Below are 20238 nucleotides of genomic sequence, written 5' to 3' on the forward strand. Positions count from 1 at the left end.
CTCCATCTCCCTGGGATTACTCTCTCTGATTTCACTATCTCTATCTCCCTGGGATTACACTCTCTGATCTCACTATCTCTATCTCCCTGGGATTACTCTCTCTGATTTCACTATCTCTATATCCCTGGGATTACTCTCTCTGATCTCACTATCTCTATCTCCCTGGGATTACTCTCTCTGATCTCACTATCTCTATCTCCCTGGAATTACTCTCTCTGATTTCACTATCTCTATCTCCCTGGGATTACTCTCTCTGATCTCACTATCTCTATCTCCCTGGGATTACTCTCTCTGATTTCACTATCTCTATCTCCCTGGGATTACTCTCTCTGATTTCACTATCTCTATCTCCCTGGGATTACTCTCTCTGATTTCACTATCTCTATCTCCCTGGGATTACTCTCTCTGATTTCACTATCTCTATCTCCCTGGGATTACTCTCTCTGATTTCACTATCTCTATCTCCCTGGGATTACTCTCTCTGATCTCACTATCTCTATCTCCCTGGGATTACTCTCTCTGATCTCACTATCTCTATCTCCCTGGGATTACTCTCTCTGATTTCACTATCTCTATCTCCCTGGGATTACTCTCTCTGATTTCACTATCTCCATCTTCACTCTCTTTGTTTTCTGGGAAAGTCGGAATTCGCCATTTTCTCCCCAGAATTGGTCCAGGAACCAGGCCGCTTCTTAAACACGATTAAAAAAGCTGAAAATCCTCCCTGCTCAGAACCGAGTATAAATATTTGCATCGCTTTCTCACCCGGACTTTCTACCGCCGAAACTTCTGGAAAGAAGCAACTCTGCGACTGCGCGTCGTTGTTTGTGAAGTCAACCTGCACGCGCTCAAAGAGCCCGGCGCATGCGCATACGGAGAACTGCTTCTTCGTCCGCCCTCCAACGCCCCCAGGTCACAAAGGGCCTGCGCAGTGCGCGAGTCTTGGAGTTCCTTCCGTGCTGTCCGTCTCGCGCACAGACGGTTACAACCCGAGCGCGCCGCTGCCTGGACAATGAAGAGGGCGGGGCTGCAATCTACACCCTCTTCCCATTTGTTGTAGCGGCTATCAATCACCTGCTCCCAGCCAATAGGAAGGTCCTTCTCATCAGTGTGCTGTCTTGACCCCAGTGAAAGGTTCTCATCAGTGTGGATGGAGCAGACTTTAAACAAGGAAGAATTAGCAGTTGGTGCTCAGCTCCTAATAACACTCACATTGGCTGAAAAATGGCTTTCAAAAGAACTGGAAGTCGGGGATACAATTCCTTTCCTTTACTGAACGCTGCTGTACATCCTGGCAGGTTAAATCTGTTTGTCTCAGTCAAGAGTTTTTTTCTTTCCTCAACCATTGAATTGCTGTCCAGATGTTTCACGGTACTTCTGGGTGACAAAACCAGATCCTTCACAGAATATTTACCTCGGATTTACCCCACACATCTTCACTTGTACATCACATTACCACTTTCAACTTGGTCCTGGTAGATTGATCAACACAGATGTCATCATCTACATTAGCGTGCAGGCTTAGATATTGAAGAGCTGCCTGCCAGTCACGAGACATGTCTTCACATATAGGAACCCAGGAAAGCAGTCAACAATATATTTCACCTTCACGCTACCAGCGCCAAGATGGAATTGGATATCACCCTGGTGGTCACAACAGTGTCAAGGCCCCAAACTTGTTCACCCAGATGTATTTCTTGATAGAACCCTCGGCTAAAAGCATCACCTCCTCAGGACTGCAGAGGAAACCTCCAAAACACTCCTCTGTAAACTCGTTCCTTCCTCATTGGGATCACATGCCAACACCCTCAGGACCTCTGTTTTTGCGAGCACATGTAATTGTTGGAGGTCCGCCATCTCCGTTCCATGGCACTACAGCTGGAGTTTTTCATGTGCGTTTCTGAGGCCTACCCGCCTTTAGCTATTCTTCCAAGTGGGGACATTCACTAATAACTGAACAATGCACAACACCATTCGCAAACCCTCAGATACTGAAGTCGACCATATTCAAATGTAGTAAGAAATAGACAATATCCACTTTTGGGTTGACAAATGACAAGTAGTGTTAGCGCCACACAAGCATCAGGCAATGACTATCTCCAATAAGAGAAAATCTGATCATTCCTCCTTTCATATTCAATTGCATTACCATCGCCGAATTGTCCGTTACCGACACCCTGGGGTTTACTGTTGGCCTGAAACTGAACTGGATTACTCATATGCATACTATTGCTCCAAAAGCAAGTCAGATGGGAGGGGAGGTAGAATACAGTCGTATTGTCATCAGTGCAATAATCCAAAGACATATAGGGCCAGGCTGTTGAACTGAAGACCCGTGTTCAAACCCTATGAAACCGTTGTCAATTGTTGTGAAAACCCATCTGGTTCACTGATGTCCTTTACTCAAGTAAATCTATGATTCTTGCCTGGGCTGGCCTTTATGTAACCTCAGACTAAAAACAATATTGTTGTCTCTGAAAATGCCTTCTGAAATAACCTAACAAGCCATTCAGTTCAATGGAAATGGGAGAGGAACAATAAATGCTGGCCCAGCCAACGATGCTCAGATCCCATGATTAGAAATAACCAATGGCAAAATCTCATCTCCTGACTTTCGAAAACCAAGGAATCAGGTGTTTGATGGAGTACTCTGTTATTTCTTTTGGGATGAGTACAGCTTCAACAATGCTCAAGACACGTTATGCTGTCCAGGACATAGTAACCCATTTGATTGGCACCTCATCAAAAAATACCCACTCCCTCCATCATCAATGCGCATTGGTAGCAGTATGTGCAATCTAACAGTTGCACTACAGAATCTTATCAAGCCTTCTGAAGTAGCAAATTCCAAACCCACAACCACTGTCATCTAGAAAGAAAAAGGCAGTTGACACATGGGAAAATCACCGCCTGGAAATTTTCCTTGAAGTCACTCAACATACTGATCGGGAAATACATTGCCATTCCTTCACTGCCATTAGAGAGGAATCCTGGAACTGTTTCCCAAACAACACAGTGTGTTTACATATATTACATGGACTGCAGCAGTTCAAAAAGGAAGATCACCACCGCCATCTCATGGAATTGGACAATAAATGCTGGCTAAGGCAGCAAGCACTACATCTTATGAATTAATAATAAAAAAAAAGTGGATGGTGCCAGTCAGTTCAGAGGCAATTCACTGCATTGATTCCAGAGACAAGGAGTTCTTTTACGAAGATAAGTTGAGAAGTTTAGGCTGATAGTCTTTAGAATTGAGAATCATGAGTGGAGATGAAGTATACAATATGATAAAGAATATTTGGTTTAATTAATTTGGACCTGATTTGTCTGTAAAATTATCGCCACAGAAATGGAAACGGCAATATTCTGATTATAGTACGAATTACAGGATAATCAGATGTCTTACTGAATAAGCCATTTGACTTATCTCAGTTGGCTGGACTGCTGGATAGCGATTTTAAAAAGTGATACCAAAAACGTAGATTTAATTCCCGTACTGACTAAAATTATTCATTAAGTCCCACCTTCTCAAATATGCCTGACGGTTGGTGATCGTTGGTTTAAATCACCATCAGTCACAACTTATATTTAGCTGGGACTATGACGAATTTACCTTTTGCAAGTAAGATAAGAAAATGTTTTGACAAAATAAGTGAAAAATGGACATTTCCTCTTTTGGGGCAATTTAGAATGAGAGGTCATAACTTTAGGATGGAAGGTAGCTGATTTAAAACAGATGAGAAGAAAATACTTTTCTCAAATGTTACGAATCTGTGGAATTCACTTTAATCATTGAATTATTACAGTGCACATTCATAGAAGGCCATTCAGCCCATTGAATGTTGTTCAGTTATTCTCTCCAATTAAGCATGGTTTTGATGTCTCAGTGAGACTTCTGCAGAATTTTATATTTTAAATATATATTCTGATATTTCATAGAACATAGAACACTACAGCACAAACAGGCCCTTCGGCCCACGAGTTGCGCTGATCACATCAACACCTACCAATCCATAGACCTATCTATAACCCCCAATCCCATTAAATCCCATATACTCATCCAGAAGTCTTTTAAAAGACCCCAGCGAGTTCGCCTCCACCACCACTGACGGCAGCCAATTCCATTCACTCACCACCCTCTGAGTGAAAAACTTACCCCAAACATAACTTCTGTACTTGCCTCCCCGCACCTTAAATCTGTGTCCTCTCGTAGCGACCATTTCAACCTGGGGAAATAGCCTCTGAGAATCCACCCTATCTATTCCTCTCAACATTTTATAAACTTCTATCAGGTCACTTCTCAACCTTCGTCTCTCCAGGGAAAAGAGTCCCTCAACCTAACTTCATAAGGCATGCCTCCCAGTCCAGGCAACATCCTTGTAAATCTCCTCTGTACCCTTTCAATAGCTTCTACGTCCTTCCTATAGTGAGGTGACCAGGAGTGCGCACAGTACTCCAAGTGAGGCCTGACAAGGGTCTTATAAAGTTGCAGCATTACCTCCCGATTCCTAAACTCAATCCCTTGATTAATGAAGGCCAGTACACCATACGCCTTCTTGACCACATCCTCCACCTGCGAGGCCGGTTTAAGAGTCCTGTGGACCCGGACCCCAAGATCCTTCTGCTCTTCAACACTACGAAGACTCCTGCTGGATAGGCAAAACATTAACCAACCGTGGGGAAAACATGAACCAGTGGTCCTTAGGCTCTGGCTGGATGGGCAAAACATGAACCAACCGTGGGGAAAACATTAACCAACCGGGGAAAACATTCACCAGTGGGACTTGGAGCCTGGAGAAGCAGGGGGGAAAACGTTAACCAGTCGGGGAAAACTTTCACCTCTCCCTCTGTATCTCTGTGTCCCAGTAAGCTGATACAGTGTGAATGTAGGCCTTGCTTGTGAGGCGAATCATTCAAGTTGACACCTTTAAATAGCGATCCCCCCTCTCTCTGCCTGCCTGTCTGTCTCTCCCTCTCTCTCACTGTCCCTCTCTCTCAGTAACTTCACTGCAGTGTTAATGTCAGCCTGACTTCGGACACTTAAGAAACTTTAAAAACTCACTCTCTGCCTCTCTCAGTTCAGGCACAGGTTGAGTGTTCGAGTGAGAGCGGAGGAGAGGTGAGTATTGAAGCCGGCGCAGGCAGCTGTCAACAAAGCTTTGAAGAAATGGCAGGTGTTTGTAAAGATGCTGAGGGAATGGGAAAGTCAGTGTGTCAGCCAGATGGGGGAAGGGAGGCTTCCACTTGCGAGGGGAAAACATTAACCAGCTGCTGCTGCTGCGGTGTGGGCAATGGCAGTCCCCCTTTTATTGTACCCTCTGGACAAGCAGGGGCAAAACATGAACCTGGTGTACTGAGTCCCTGGAGAAGCGAGGGGAAAACATTAACCAGGCAGGAATAGTCCCTGGAGAACTGAGGGGAAATATCGATCCCCCCTCTCTCTGCCTGTCTCTCCCTCTCTCTCACTGTCACTCTCTCTCAGTAACTTCACTGCAGTGTTAATGTCAGCCCGACTTCGGACACTTAATAAACTTTAAAAACTCACTCTCTGCCTCTCTCTGTTCAGGCAAACAACTGCAACATTAGACTCCAGCCGTTATTATCTATACCCCTTCCCATAAAGGCTAACATACCATAGGCTTTCTTCACCACGCTCTCCACTTGTACTGCTACCTTCAAAGACTTGTGCACTTGCACCCCCAGGTCTCACTGTGTTTCTATACTCTTTATAGGCTTACCCTTTATCATATAACTGCCCCCTACATTATTCCAGCCAAAATGCATCACCTCACATTTATCCGGATTAAACTCCATTTGCCACGTATCTGCCCAATCAACCAGCCTATCAATATCCCGTTGTATTGCCAGACACTGCTCCTCACTGCCCGCCAATCCAGCCATCTTGGTGTCATCTGCAAATTTGCTGATCACACCACCGACTCCCTCTTCCAAATCATTTATATACACTACAAAGAGAAGGGGTCCCAGTACCGAGCCCTGTGACACACCACTAGTGACAGACCTCCAGCTAGAAAAGGACCCCTCCACAACTCCTCTCTGTCTCCTCTTAGCAAGCCAGTTCTCTACCCATCGAGATACCTGGCCTTGAATCCCATGAGCCTTAATCTTTTCCACCAACCTATCATGAGGGACTTTATCAAACGCCTCACTGAAATCCTTGGTTGGAGTCGAGTTGTAGTGGGATTCCCCACCTCGGGATGATTCCGTATGCTGGGATGCGGGCTCCGGTGGTGTCTTCGCAATCCCGAGTTGGGAATGCTTCCACCCAGCGGGTGAATTGATCGATTAAGACTAAACAATATTTCTTCCCTCGGCGAGTGGGTAGGGGGCCTCTGAAGTCGATCTGCAGGTTTCCCCAGGATCCCTTTGGTCGGGGTTGGTGGGTCAGTTTGACTCTCAGGGGTGGGCCCGGGTTGTGCTGGGCGCGTATGATACAGCGCTGGCAATGTTTGGCTCCATCCCGTCCCATCCCTGGCCACCACCAATCAGCTGATAGTGGGGCCAGGGTCCCATCCCGGCCGGAGTGGTGGGGCTTGTGGTGGACTCGGAGTAGTTTGGTGGGTAGAAATGAGGGGGCGACGACTTGGTGCCCTCTGCGCCACACTCCGTCTTTGTCCCTGGACGCCCCTGCCTGTTCCCACTGTGCCACCTCATGTGGGCTGGTGTTACCCTGCAGCTTAAAAAGATCCACTTCCTCCAAGGGTGCTGTTGTGGTGGGGGCTGTGTGCGGGAGGGCTTCCCCAGCGACAGCCTTGGCTGCAGTGTCTGCGAGTTGCTTCCCTTTCTGTTCCGCTGTCTTTACCCTTTGGTGGGCTTTTATCTTCATTACGGCTGCTTCTGAGGGCAGCCTGGCTGCAGCTACCAGGTCTTGGGTTATATTTTCATGCCTTATGCACCCCCCACCTCCCCCCCTCCCCCCACCCCCAACTGTGCTGATAAACCCGCGCCTTTTCCAGTCCATCATGGAATCGTGGACCACCCCAAATGCATATCGGCTGTCAGTATACACATTTACTCACTTTTCCCTTCCTGTCTTGAGGGCTTCCGTGAGGGCTATGAGTTTGGCCATTTGGGCTGAGGGCTTCCCACTCATAGTGTCCTTTGCTCCCAGTGTCCCTTCCTGGTCTACTACTGCCCAGCCTGTGTGGTATTGTCCCTCTACTTGTCTTCGGGACCCGTCTACATACAGTATGAGGTGGGGGTTATCTCGGGGTTGGTCATTAATGCCTCCCTCCGCTTCAGTGTCTGGGTTAATCGGGCAGTAGTGCGGACTTCCCTCTGATAGGAGTCCCTCAGCGGGGTTCTTCCCAGTGTCCCGCACTATCTGGACTGACCGGTCTCGGGGGAGGAGTACCGCTTCCCAATTGGCCCTTTGGGCGTCCGAAACAGTCCGGAGTCGGCCTGTATTCAGGAGCTCAGCGATGGTGTATTTCGTGTGTGAAATGATTTGTCCTGACACAGGGATCGGTTCGCGTACCCTGACTGCCCAGGAGGGGCAATCTAGAGCTGCCACACACTTGTGCAGTCCCTGGGCTCCCGGGGATTGTCGGGTGGAATAATATGCCACCGGTCGCATGGTCCCCCCGTATTCTTGGGTTCCCACGGAGCGATAAAATCCCTCTTCTGGGTCATAGAAGAGGTGGAAGGGTTTGATTATATTGGGCGGGCGTAGGGCTGGAGCTGCTAATAGTTCTGATTTTAGGCGGGTGAATGCTACCTCCTGTTCGGGTCCCCACTCGATCGTTCCTGCTCCTGGCTTTCCCCCTTTGACCAGCCGCTGAATTGGTTCAGACAGAGATGCGAACTGGTCAATGCAATCCCGGCAGTCGTGAAATAGTCCCATAACTCTACACACCCCTTTAACTGTGTTTGGACGGGGCATATTTATAATCCCGGTCTTCCGATCGGAGGAGAGGGCTGTCTTTCCTTGACTTATGTTGTTTCCTAAATCCCGGAGCTCCTGTTGTGTAATCTGTGCCTTGGTTGGGTTGATTTTAAACCCCGCAGCCTGCGAGGCGCGTAGGATTGTGGACAGGGCTCCGATATGTGCTGTGCGGTTGGTGGAGGCAATGAAGATGTGGTCCAAATATTGGAGGAAGGTGCTTCCATATGGGGACAGATCGCAGTCCTCAAGGGCCTCACTCATAACTGGGTGGAAAATGTTGGGAATGTTGTGGAGCCCTTGGGGGAGGCGTGTCCGTGTGTACTGTTTCCCTCCACAGGGAAAGGCCAACCTTTCCTGGGAGTCCGTGTGAAGAGGGATGGACGAGAATCCGTTTGCTGTGTCTAACACAGAGAAAATACCATGTTCAGATCCGAGTCCGTTAAAAACAGTGGATGGACTCGCGACTATGGGGTGTTCTTTGGGGGTTATTTTGTTGAGGGCAGTGTAGTCTATGGCCAGTCGGTAACTTCCGTCTGGCTTACGGACTGGCCGTATCGGGGAGTTGGTGTTAGACACTGTAGGTCTTCAAATACCCTGGGCAACCAAAGCCTGACCGGTTTTCTCAGTGGCCTGTAGTGCCTGGGGCTTTATGGGGTATTGTATGTGAGGGGTGTGGATGGGCCCGTGTATGTGTAGGGGAGGGGTTTTTACCAGGCCGCAGTCTTGTTTCCCTGCTGCCCAGACTTGGGGTAATGATGGACATAGAAGCCCTACTATCCCTTCCCTTCTCCAATCTCGGGCTGTGGGTGTGTGGTCTCCTGCCCGGATTGCATCCACGTTTGTGTTCGGGACCCAATATCCCCAAATCCCACTTTTGTGTTCCTTTCTCGCAGTCCACAGCAGGCGCTTGTTAAAGGCACCCACCACCGCCCCCGAACTGCCCCCCCAGGAGGTCTATTCCCAAGATTGTTCCCTCCAGATTGGGGCAGACCCAGAAGTGTACTGGGAGTAAGATGTCCTCAATCTCTAGTCGGACTGCCTGGCTCTGGTAAGCTGTAGTTCTATTTCCCCCGACCCCCCCACTACTACGATGGAACGGTGGGTTGTAGGAAGTGCCATGTTGGTGAGGGATATCGCGGCCGCCCCCCCCCCCCCCCCACCACCCCCGTATCTATTAATATTTTGCATCGCCGGCCCCCCCTAACGATGCATTAACCCAGATGCGGGGGTGGGCTCCCGGGTGGGGTGGGGACCGACGCGATTCATGCAGTCTTTCTCTCCGCCAGAGTCTGGATAATATCCAGCAGCTGCTGGTGGCTGAGGTGTGCGGGATTGGGAATGACTTCATTCCCTTTCAGCTCGGGGGGGGCTTGCCGGGGTTTGGTCGTACCTGGGGGGGGCTCTCTCTCTCTCTCTCTCTCCCCTTGGGAACCTCCTGCTTCAGCAAGCTGAATCGCTGTGTCCAGTCCTGCTGCAATTGGGGCAAATGTGGGAGGGTTGGGACGCCTGGGCTGGGCCGTCCTTTCTATAATGACCAGGTTTCCCACACTTGTAGCAGCTCCCTCCGTCAGTTCCCAGGGAAGATCCCCCTGCCCTAGCGCTTTGGATCTTTCTCTGTTGGTTGTCTACAGTAATAGCCCAGTTCTCTCGCTCGTCAAAGGTGTTAAAGTTTACCAACCCGGTCTTTAGGATTGCTCGGTGCGCTGGGCTCAGGCCGTCCTTATATAGCTGGAGGAACGCGGGGTTCTGTCTATCGGCATCGGGCATTACCCCGTGGACCCAAAAAGGCATCAAATTTCCATCGCCCGTATTCCTGGGCTTTCTCCTCCTTCCCCTGCACTAACCCTACGATTGCGTTCCAGCTCACGGGGACTCGCCCCATGGTTTGGGTAATATCATCTTTAAAATCCCTCAGAGCTCGGTCTTGCTCTGGGCGGCTCTGGTTCAGGTTGGCGCATCAGGTCCCGTTCTGGTGCTCTCCCTGAAGCCGGGCCCAATAATTCCCCGGCATTTTGGCTCTTAGGAGCCCTGCTATCTCCCGATGATATAAATTGGGACACATTTGCATCTCTTTAAGTGTTTTTGCCAGAAGATCGCGTTACTGTGTGTGGGCTGGAGGGTCGGGAGTTTGTCCAGCAGTTTCACGGTGTCCCCCCCCCCCCCCCCCGCCCCCGGGGTAAGGGATACACGGGTCATCTTTCTCCGAGCCTGGGCAGATCGCCCTCGCCCGTCTCCCCCTTGCCCCCCCAGGGACACACACAATTTTAATGGGGGGCTGCCATAACGCTCTGGGATGGGGGGGTCGGTGGGAGGTGGAATGCTCCCTCCTGTTGGGGCTAATGGACCCGTCTCATCCACTAAACATTCCCAGTCGGGACACTCCTCACTGGGAGGTTGGTGTGAGAAGTCGGACAGCGCTGGCAGCACAGGGTTAGTGTCCATCACAGCGGCGTGTTGTCCCTGTGCAGCTTGTTCCTGCTTGCCTTGTACATATTTATGAACTCGTCCTGCAAGGGTGAGATCAGCCTTTAATATTAGCATCCAATCCTTGCTCCTTTTCTCTTTCACCCACCACTCCCGTTGGGTTTCGAGAGGGTCGTGGGGTTTCCACCCTGCCTTCATCGTGCTTTTAATTAGATTCTTGTTTTTTTTCTCTGCTAGATAGCGGGTGAGGGACCCTTCTGGTCCCCATTCAAAGGTGGTACTGTTGCTCTCCGTGTTAGTTTCCTTTACTCAGGTCAGTAGTGTAACTAACCCTGGCTCTAATGCTTTCACAGATACTTGTGTGTGTATCTGATTGGGTTACGGTCTCGTGTTCCCACTGTTAGTACGTTTGTCCCTTCAGTGACAACCCGCAGAGCCCGACCTGGGTGTAGCGGGGAGTTTGCCGCTCTCAGAGGCAGGTGAGCTCTGTACAGCCTCTCCGCAGGGGCCGCAGCGTACGGAGAGACTCCCGACTACAGTGACCGGGGCCACTAGCTCCTACCCAAACTCCTATCGCTAAATCGACTCTCAGAGGGCAGCCGTTTCCCGATCTCCCAGGGAGTCACCCGTACCTGGGTGCAGACTGGCATGTAGTCGACCACGGGTCGGAGTTCCCCCGATGTGTAGTGGTTTTTTCACGCTACCAGAGGTCTCCTGCTTGTAGTGGTGGAGACACTCACAGAGGCTCCAGACTTAGGAGCGCCCGGACATGGAGCAAATTCCTGGGGGATTTTGCCCCCAGTGGCCCGATCTCTCGCCCCTGCAGAGGTCCTCACCGACTTGCAGCTTCCGGACGTGTCCCGAACCCCGTGAGTCCGATCCCAGTGGCCCGAAACCTTGGACGTCCTCCTTAACCTTAAATCCCAGGGTGCTGTCCCTGAACCATAAATCCCAGAGGAATATCCCTACTCTGTAAGACCTGTTCTGTCGGCTCCCCTAGTGGGCAGTCAGTCTGTGGTCGGGCTGGTCGGGGGGGTCAGCGGGAATGTAAAAATAACACGATCCCAGCCCCCCGCCCAAAAAGAAACTTAAACCCACCTTCCCGCTGTGCAGCTACTGAACGGACCCTGTTCACAAGTACAGATCGAGGCAGCCGTGAAACACCGCTCTGACACTGGGACACTCATATTCCGCGGGTTTGATGAAATGAGTAAAGATACTCACCCATTGCAGGGAGACGGCATTCCAGCGACGGTCACGATCCCGGACGAGCCCCCAATTGTTAGCGCCAGTGGGCGAAACGACCACGACGGACTCAGGGTGAAGGTCAATAACGGCACAGCTTTATTTTCATTTCCGTCGACGGAGAAGCACAGTCAGGACATCCAATCGGACTGTCCCGAAAGAGCTCTGCCTGTCCCTGGCAGCAGGCTATAGTTATACCTGAACTTCGGGGCAGTGTGCGATTCAAATGCTAATACTTTATTTCCAGTATTCGACCTTAGCCACCCTGTCTCGATGTTTCCAAGTGTTGAGGAAATTGTTTTCGGTGTGTGTTAATTGTTTTGTCTGATTGGTTATTTAATAGTCTCGAATCTCCGGGGTTTGAACCATAGGTGTGTCATTGATCTCAAAAGAGGTTTTGAGGGGCCAGGAATGTTTCCTTAACGATGCTAATTTTAGGTGTCTCCATGGGTTGGTTGACTGTTTTAAAGGTGCTGATTTTGACGGGGTGGAGATTTAGTTCCTGTCGGTGCCATCCTGTCCAGCTTCCCTGATGTGCCAGCCCTCACCTGCATTCTAAAAGCATGCTCTTGCCCACAGATCGGTGTCTGTTACTTTGTGATTCTTGGTGGAGGGGCTCTGAGGGGAGCTTTAGTTTGCTTCCATTTTGTGTGCCCAATTTCATAAAATTTGTTGTCCAATAACAAGGGCGATTTAAAATCAAACTGTTTGAGTTCAGTGGAAATGCAAAGATAATATATGTCTAGGAATGTTTCCTCAGGGGGACTCAGGAGGTTTTTAAAATGAGTTTCAGATCTCACATTCCATTATCCTAGAATTGTGCAATTATAGAATGTGTGCTGAGCGAAAAGAGCCCAAGAATGTGAATAACTTATTGAAATTGACGTATCTGGTAGTACATTTTGAATCAGACAGGGGAACGTATCCCGTGGTACGATGAATTGCGCTACTGTGTCGGACAGATTTATTTTCATTTAATGGAGGGTGGGTCCAAAAGGCCATTGGTTTCAGAAAAATAGGGTGATAAGGAATATTCACACGAGGGCAAAAAGAGATCTGACTGTCGTTTTGTGGTAGAAAGATTCTATTTGAACCTCTATCGTCATTCGTTCACCCTATAAACAGACCACAAGTCATTGGGAAATCTATTATGTGAGTCCAAATACACTCTTCCCATTGTCAGCTGATCAGGACCATATTGTGCACAGAACAGGGGAAAACAACGAGACTGTGAATGTGTTGAGTCATCTCCCTTTCTTGGATTTGCCATTCAAGGCATTGTGTCTTCCCATGGTATCTCTTTTTACTGGAAACATTTTCCAATCTCCAAAACAGACGAAGCAGTTGATGGACAGAGACTCTGCTCTGTCAAAAGTTAATCCATTTGTGTTGCAAAGAGAGGCAACTATCATAGAGGATGAGTTATGTATGCAGGATTGATGCATACTGTGGGGGTCACGGATGGCCGTTTCGACCCTGTCTGGGAGCAGAATTCATGATTAATATAACAGCTCTTGTTAAACTGAGAAACTACATCAAATATTTGCAACTCATGGTGCACGTGATTCGTCTGTTTTGGATAATGGAACGATGTACACAATGTTTTTTTTCAAGAATTTATGCAAAACAATGGCATATACTATTTCCGTACTGCACCATTTCATGTGGTTTCAAATGGTTTGACGGAGCTCTGAAGTAGGGATTGAAAAAAAAAGTGGAAGATGACTCGTTGAGTACAAAGATCTGAAGATTTTTATTCCAGTATTGTTTCACGCTACAAACGACAACTGGGCTATTTCCAGCGGAACTGCTGCTGTGTGGATGGTCAAGTGTCACGTGGATCTGTACCATCGAAATCTCATAGCAAAAAAGGGCAAGAGAGAAGAGAAGCAGGAGTTGTTCGGGAGGACAAAATATTACAAATTATGCAGCACGGATTCGTTAAGGGGAAGTCGTGTTTGACAAATTTCTTGGATTTCTATGAGGATGTGACTCGTGTGGTAGACAGAGGGGAACCAGTGGATGTGGTGTTTTTAGATTTTTAGAAGGCGTTTGATAAGGTGCCTCATAAAAGGTTGCTTTAGAAGGTTCGGGTGCACGGAGTTGGGGGTAAGGTGTTAGCGTGGATAGAGGATTGGTTGTCCAATAGGAAGCAGAGAGTTGGTATCGATGGGTGCTATTCTGATTGGCAGTTGGTGACTTGTGGAGTGCCGCAGGGATCGGTGCTGGGGCCTCAGCTATTTACCATTTATATAGATGATCTGGAGGAGGGGGCTGAGTTTAGGGTGACGACATTTGCTAGTGGCACGAAGATGAGAGGAAAAGCAAATTGCGTGGAGGGTGTGGAAAGTCTGCAGAGGGATCTGGATAGGCTGAGCGAGTGGGCGAGGACCTGGCAGATGGAGTATAATGTTTGCAAGTGTGAGGTTATCCACTTTGGCAGGAATAATAGTAGGAGGGATTACTATTTAAAGGGTGAAAAGCTGCAGCATGCTACGGTGCAGAGGGACCTGGGGGTCCTTGTGCATGAGTCGCTAAAACCCAGTCTGCAGGTGCAGCAGGTGATCAAGAAGGCGAATGGGATGCTGGCCTTTATAGCGAGGGGGATAGAATATAAAAGCAGGGAGGTCTTGCTGCAACTGTACATGGTACTGGTGAGGCCACAGCTGGAGTACTGTGGGCAGTTTTGGTCGCCGTACTTGCGCAAGGATATATTGGCCTTGGAGGGAGTGCAGAGGAGGTTCACTCGGCTGATACCGGAGATGAGGGGGTTAGACTATGAAGAGAGCCGAAATAGACTGGGTCTGTACTTGTTGGAGATTAGAAGGATGAGGGGGGATCTTATAGAGATGTAGAAAATAATGAAAGGGATGGATAGGGTAGAGGTAGAGATATTCCTGATGCTTAGAAAGGATAGCAGGACTAGAGGGCACAGCCTCAAGAAAAGGGCGGGGAGACAGTTTAGATCAGAGTTGAGGAGGAACTTCTTCACTCAAACGGTGGTGAATCTCTGGAATTCTCTGCCCGTTGAAGTGGTGGAGGCTGCCTCGCTAAATATATTTAAGTCACGGGTAGATAGGTTTTTGATAGACAAGGGAATTAAGGGTGATGAGGAGAAAGCGGGAAAGTGGAACCGATCCTCTTCTGATCAGCCATGATCTTATTGAATGGCGGGGCAGGCTCGAAGGGCTGGATGGCCTACTCCTGCTCCTATTTCTTATGTTCTTATTTTCTGATTACTGATTGTCCATTTAAGTTCAGTATGTTCCTCAGTGGTTTTATTCGATGACAACTGTTTTAACGGTCTTGAGGGACTTAAGCATGTGTGAGTTTTGACGTGTTTTTTTTGGTTTTGATCTACAAGAGCGTGATCTGGAAACAAAGAGAGAGAGGGAAGGAGAGGGAAAAAATAATTGCAGATTTATAGAGAGACAGACAGATAGGTAGAGGAATGTTTGGAGAGATAGATCAACAAAAAGGTAGGCAGACAAACAGACTGGCATACAGGCAGGAAGACTGTCAGACAGTCAGGTTGACAGACAGATGGATAGATAAATAGACAGATAACCAGATAGACAGACAGACTGGTTGGTGGGTCACCAGACAGACGGACGGACATGTGATGGATGGATAGATGGACATTAGACAGACAGACAAACAGACCTCCCGTTATTTCCTTCTAATAATCTGCATGCCACCACTCGCCATTTTGCCGTGTCACTTTGGTGTGTCCGATTCCACCTGCTACAAATTTGTAGTTGCTACAAATCATTCAAACTTTTCCCGTGTGTTTATCAATCCGTTTATTGTTTTGTCTGCATTTTCCACTCATTGTTTCTTTTTCCAGCCCTTGAATTGGTTGCTCTTTCTCCTGGGTCATGGGCTATTGCCTCCTGACCCATCGTTAATAGTACTTCCACGTTTTTGCCCTTCCAAATATTTTATTTCTGGTTCACTGAAGATCACCTATTGCAGCACACCGATGCTGGGAGCTGTTTTCATTGTTTGCATTTATTAATTAATTTAATAATTGATGTAGCAGGATATTTCACTGCTCCCTTTAACTGCTCTCTGAATTTCGACTGTGTTGCTACATAAATAAATGTGTTTGTGCAGCAACTTAAATTGCGCAGCATATATGCAATGTTTTCAAAGATATAAATTGAAAGATCATCTAAGCTATTAGCAGCATTAAAGAAATATAAAACGTACACCAACCACAGAAATATAAAGCTGCCGGATATGGTGAACAGTAGAACTATAGATTTCCTTCTGCTCTCCATCTCTGGATCATTGCAATTATCTGCCTTTTTCTGACCCCTCAATCCCTTGCGGACTCGACTGGCCACTAAAATGTGTCTGACAGTCAGAGCGTTGAGCAACAGAATTAACCCGAATGGCATCAACGGGTTTAAAATCTTTTCAAAATTTCTGAACCCAATCCATCTAGGGTCAGTGAAATAGCTTCGCTTATTGGAACAGTACCATGGTACATTGTCGACAATTATTTTAGGTTTAAATCTAAAATAGATAGGAATATTTTTCAAACCGAACAAAGTGCTGGTTGTCCTTAGAACTATGGACGCAGTTTTCTTGGTGCAATATTTTGATGTTAGCTTTTGGCAACAAATAGCAATAAATCTATCAAAAGTGAAAGCGACTGTGAACCAGACAGAACAGTCTGTGGCTGCACGGAGCAGGACATAGCGAACACTACACACAGGCGTTATTATGAGGAAATTCGGTGGGAAATAATAATCATTGATTCGATAGAGAATGACCTCATTAATAATGACCAGTAGATCCGCTATGGCCATTGCCATCAGGTAGCACGTGGTACAACTGGAAAGGCCGCATTTCCCGTTGGACAGAATGATGATTGCCACTGAGTTAACTGCAAATAAAAAGAAGGAACAGACATTATAAGCCACCAATAAGCACCTTCCCTTTCTGCACAGAGCATACTTTTCTTTTTGCAGCAATGAAGCGTGCATGGGGATTCCGACGTTTCCAGATTCCCTTGCAAACTCAAAACACTCCCTCAATCAGAGAAAACGATTCGTTTCGGGCCATTCCCTGGATTCTGGAACGGAGCTGTTGATGTTTCAGTGTTTTATATTCAGAAGAATAATAATGTTAGTATTCAGGCATGATCAAAGTGCAGCATTATTTTCCACATGGGAGATTACTAAATTAAGAGAAGTTGTGTTCTTTTTGGTTCGAAACCCTTTGCCTATTGTTTGTGTTCCTATCTTCAGGTGATTTTTTTTTGTGGCGCAGTTGTATTATTACGGAAGTCACGCCAAAACTGTGGAGGTGTGGATTAGCTAAAAATAACGCGTCTCTATAATATGGAGACGAGGAGGATAAGGGGTGACTCAACAGAAGAAATTCAAATTTTCGAGGGGTTTGAGATTTTGAATGTGGATAAGATACCTGTAATACTTATGAGGCTGTGCAAACCTAAATTTCATCAAAACTAGGCAAAACTATTTATGAATCCACAAAGATATATATTTCACAGGCAATCTTTTATTCCATGAGTGGAGTAAAAGTACATTTGCTACGACATAGATCATAGAGTACTGAAAGTATGGAAGGAAGCCTTTCGGCCCATTATATAGCAACTGGCTCTCTGAAAGAATATTCAACCTCGTATCAGAACCATGACCTAGCCCCGTAACTTTACACTTTACTGCTTTTAGTTTGCATGCTGATTTCCTGTTCCATGCCTTGAAAGGATATTCCTCTATCATTTGTTTCATGGAAATTCAATCCAGATTCCAGCAACAGTCTGAGTGAAAATAAACTCACATTCTCTTTCGAACTTTGTGCCCATTATGTTGCATCTCTTCTCTAGTTTTTGCTGCTCTCTCAGTTGGGAGCAATTTCTCATGATTTTGTTCTATCTGTGTCCCTCGGCATCTTGAACAACCAGATCAAGTGGCGTCTCAGCCTTATTTCCTCCGCAGATGATAGACCACTCTCTCCAATCCATCAAAACAGCTACAGTTCGTTTGGCTTGGAATCAGGCTTCTGAATTTCCTCTATACACTTTCCAAAGCCTTCACTTCCTTCTCAAGTATTGTACACATACATGGACGCAGTGTATTTCAAATGTTTATGAAATGTGAAAAAATGTTCACGGAGTGAGTTTTCACCACGGCGAGGAAGGAATGGAGATTAGACCAGCTGTAATAAAGATAGACTGAGGACAAAATAAAGATTGAAGTAAATCAGTTGGGGCGAGTTTCCATGTTTTAACATCCGAAACTTGAGTATTACATGGTCAGAGATATTAATGTTTATTTCATGACATTTGTAGAGATAACCTCTTAAAAACACTGCGCCCAGGACCTAATGATTATCAGGACCAGACTTGGGGAAGAAGATCAATCGTTACAAGACAATTCGGTCATTGTCTTTCCTTAGTATGAGTGAAGTTTCTTCCCAGATTGAATTATATTGTCCATTGACAAGTCTTTATCTGCTCTCCACTTACCACCCCAAACACAAGATTATTTTAACTTGATAAACATTATTTTTTCTCATTACTGAAGTCAGATGCCACATTCTAATTGGTCATCATATTCAGTATAACTTTTGCCAACTCGTCACCTTGGAAATTCATGTTCCTGATGATTTTTTCCCCCTACTTCGATGTTTGGATCAACAGAAACAATATTCCACTGAATCCAACAACTGAAAGTCATGGGTGAGATGGATATAGTTCTTCCAACACAACACGACTGCAAGAATAATTCAGGAAATTTATTTTCTCCAGATGATTTATTTCATTAGAATCCAACTAATTATGTCAATTCAATGTAATGCAACATGACAAGAAACAGATTTATAGCAGAAACAAGCTTATGCATAGTTACACTATATAATGTGTTTTAGCTACGTACCAGGAACACCAACTAAGGCAAGCAACGGATAGAATATTTTGCTGAACAAATCAATAGGTAGATGCATTTTCTGCGTGGAATGGCCCTCTTCCTTTGCTGAGCAAGTTATTCCTCTGAATTAAAATCTGTAGTGACACGTCCCTGTGCATTCACCTTTATGCATTCCCTCGATCTCCATGGAGATACAGCTGTTGCAAAAGTGTTCTAAAAATTGCTATCTTTATATTAGAACAAACACATTAGGACAACGGGATAAATTCCCTGTGGATTGAATACACGAGACGCTGAGACTAAATTGAATCAATGTTTTTTTTCATTTACTAAGCAACCGTCATTATATGCAATGCATATTCATAATTGTAGACTATATTTAAAAGCAAACGAAAGTGATATCATTACCCTCCAACCACCATGACTCCCATGCCTTGACCTCATGTCAGGAGTGCAAGGACTGGGAGTTGAATGTCCAAAGCTACTCAGTATTCTAAAAGAATATAGATGGTAGAACACGAGCTGGGGTTGCTTTACTGGTTAAATATAATGTCAAAGCTCGTTGAAGAAATTATATTGGCATTAAAGACAAAAATTTTGGTTGTATCAGGATGGAAATAAAAAAAGAAAGAACATTCTGGTAGTAGAAAGTTGAGGGCCCCGAGCTTTAATTCCAAAGTAGGGTACAGTATATAACAATAAAAAAAAAAGAATGCTCCTGAGAAAAGTGCAGCAGGAATCACGGGTGATTTAAATATGCATCTTGACAGGATTAGTGAAATTCGCAAAGAAAATCTCCCTCTTAACGCCAGCAGTTATTCAGACAATATCTCCCACCGAACTTGCATTGCAGGTGTTCTGCGCCAAATGTCTTCTCATTCTATGATTAGAGTTCACTAATCATGATTGAAATCATCCCTTGTCCTCCCGAATTATCAACATCAACCTAATGATACAACATTGCTATCTTTCACATTTTCCGTATACTCAGCTCGGCTCACCTCATCCAGGAATGTTTCCATTCTCTTTAGATGATACGGTTCTTGCCGTAAACTTATCCTGAACGAACTCTGGAAACTCTTGCCCACTTCTGCCCTTTACAGTAGTATTAACACTCACGTGTAATCAAATAAATGAAATCTCAAAATATAACGATCAGTCAAGCCACTTACTAACGTGTAAATTCCTCATAAATGTGTTCATCTTTGTATTTCATACCATCGGGTGACATGGACAGCGCACTGGGGGAAATGGACGGTGGAAATTGAAAAGGAGAGAAAAGGGCCTGAAATATACTTGGGCCAAATAATCCAAGTTTCATGCATCTGAGGCCTGCAGTCGAGAGGGTGCAGAGATACAGTCCATATTATTTATTTCAGAATCACGATTCTGAAAAATTCAATGTTTTGGAAAATGGCACCGTCACATGTCTGTCCATGAAATGAGGGAGACAAAAAACAGAAAATTCCTCTACAATTGGCCTCATATCTGTCATTGGGCAAATGCCTGAATTCATTAAAGGAAAGAGCAGCAGGAAATTTAGAAAATCAGAACACCATCCAGATTAGGAAATATGGTTTCACGAAAGAAAATTATGTTTTAAGGATTTACTGGAATGCTCTGAGGATTTAGAAGAAAGATTCGGTCATGGGCATCAAGTGAAGTAATGCATTTGGACAACGAAACAAACAAGAATTCGTTAATGTGCCACATAAAAGGTTGAAGGTCTTCGTGTTAAGAGATTAGCCTGGATATCGG

At 46.2% G+C, this 20238-nt stretch overlaps 1 protein-coding gene across 1 annotated transcript in view; it reads right to left on the reverse strand.

The window, feature by feature from the left end:
- Nucleotides 1–15576: 15576 nt before the first annotated feature.
- LOC145337352 (putative G-protein coupled receptor 139) overlaps nucleotides 15577–20238 on the reverse strand; it is a 35137-nt gene continuing 30475 nt past the window's right edge. Inside the window, exon 3 of the mRNA XM_080182143.1 lies at nucleotides 15577–16472. Coding sequence (XP_080038269.1) covers nucleotides 15577–16472 — 896 coding nt within the window. The remainder of the gene's footprint in view (nucleotides 16473–20238) is intronic.

The sequence above is a fragment of the Carcharhinus amblyrhynchos genome, unplaced genomic scaffold, assembly GCF_965287045.1.
Source record: "Carcharhinus amblyrhynchos unplaced genomic scaffold, sCarAmb.v2.hapA scaffold_47, whole genome shotgun sequence".
Taxonomy (NCBI): domain Eukaryota; kingdom Metazoa; phylum Chordata; class Chondrichthyes; order Carcharhiniformes; family Carcharhinidae; genus Carcharhinus; species Carcharhinus amblyrhynchos.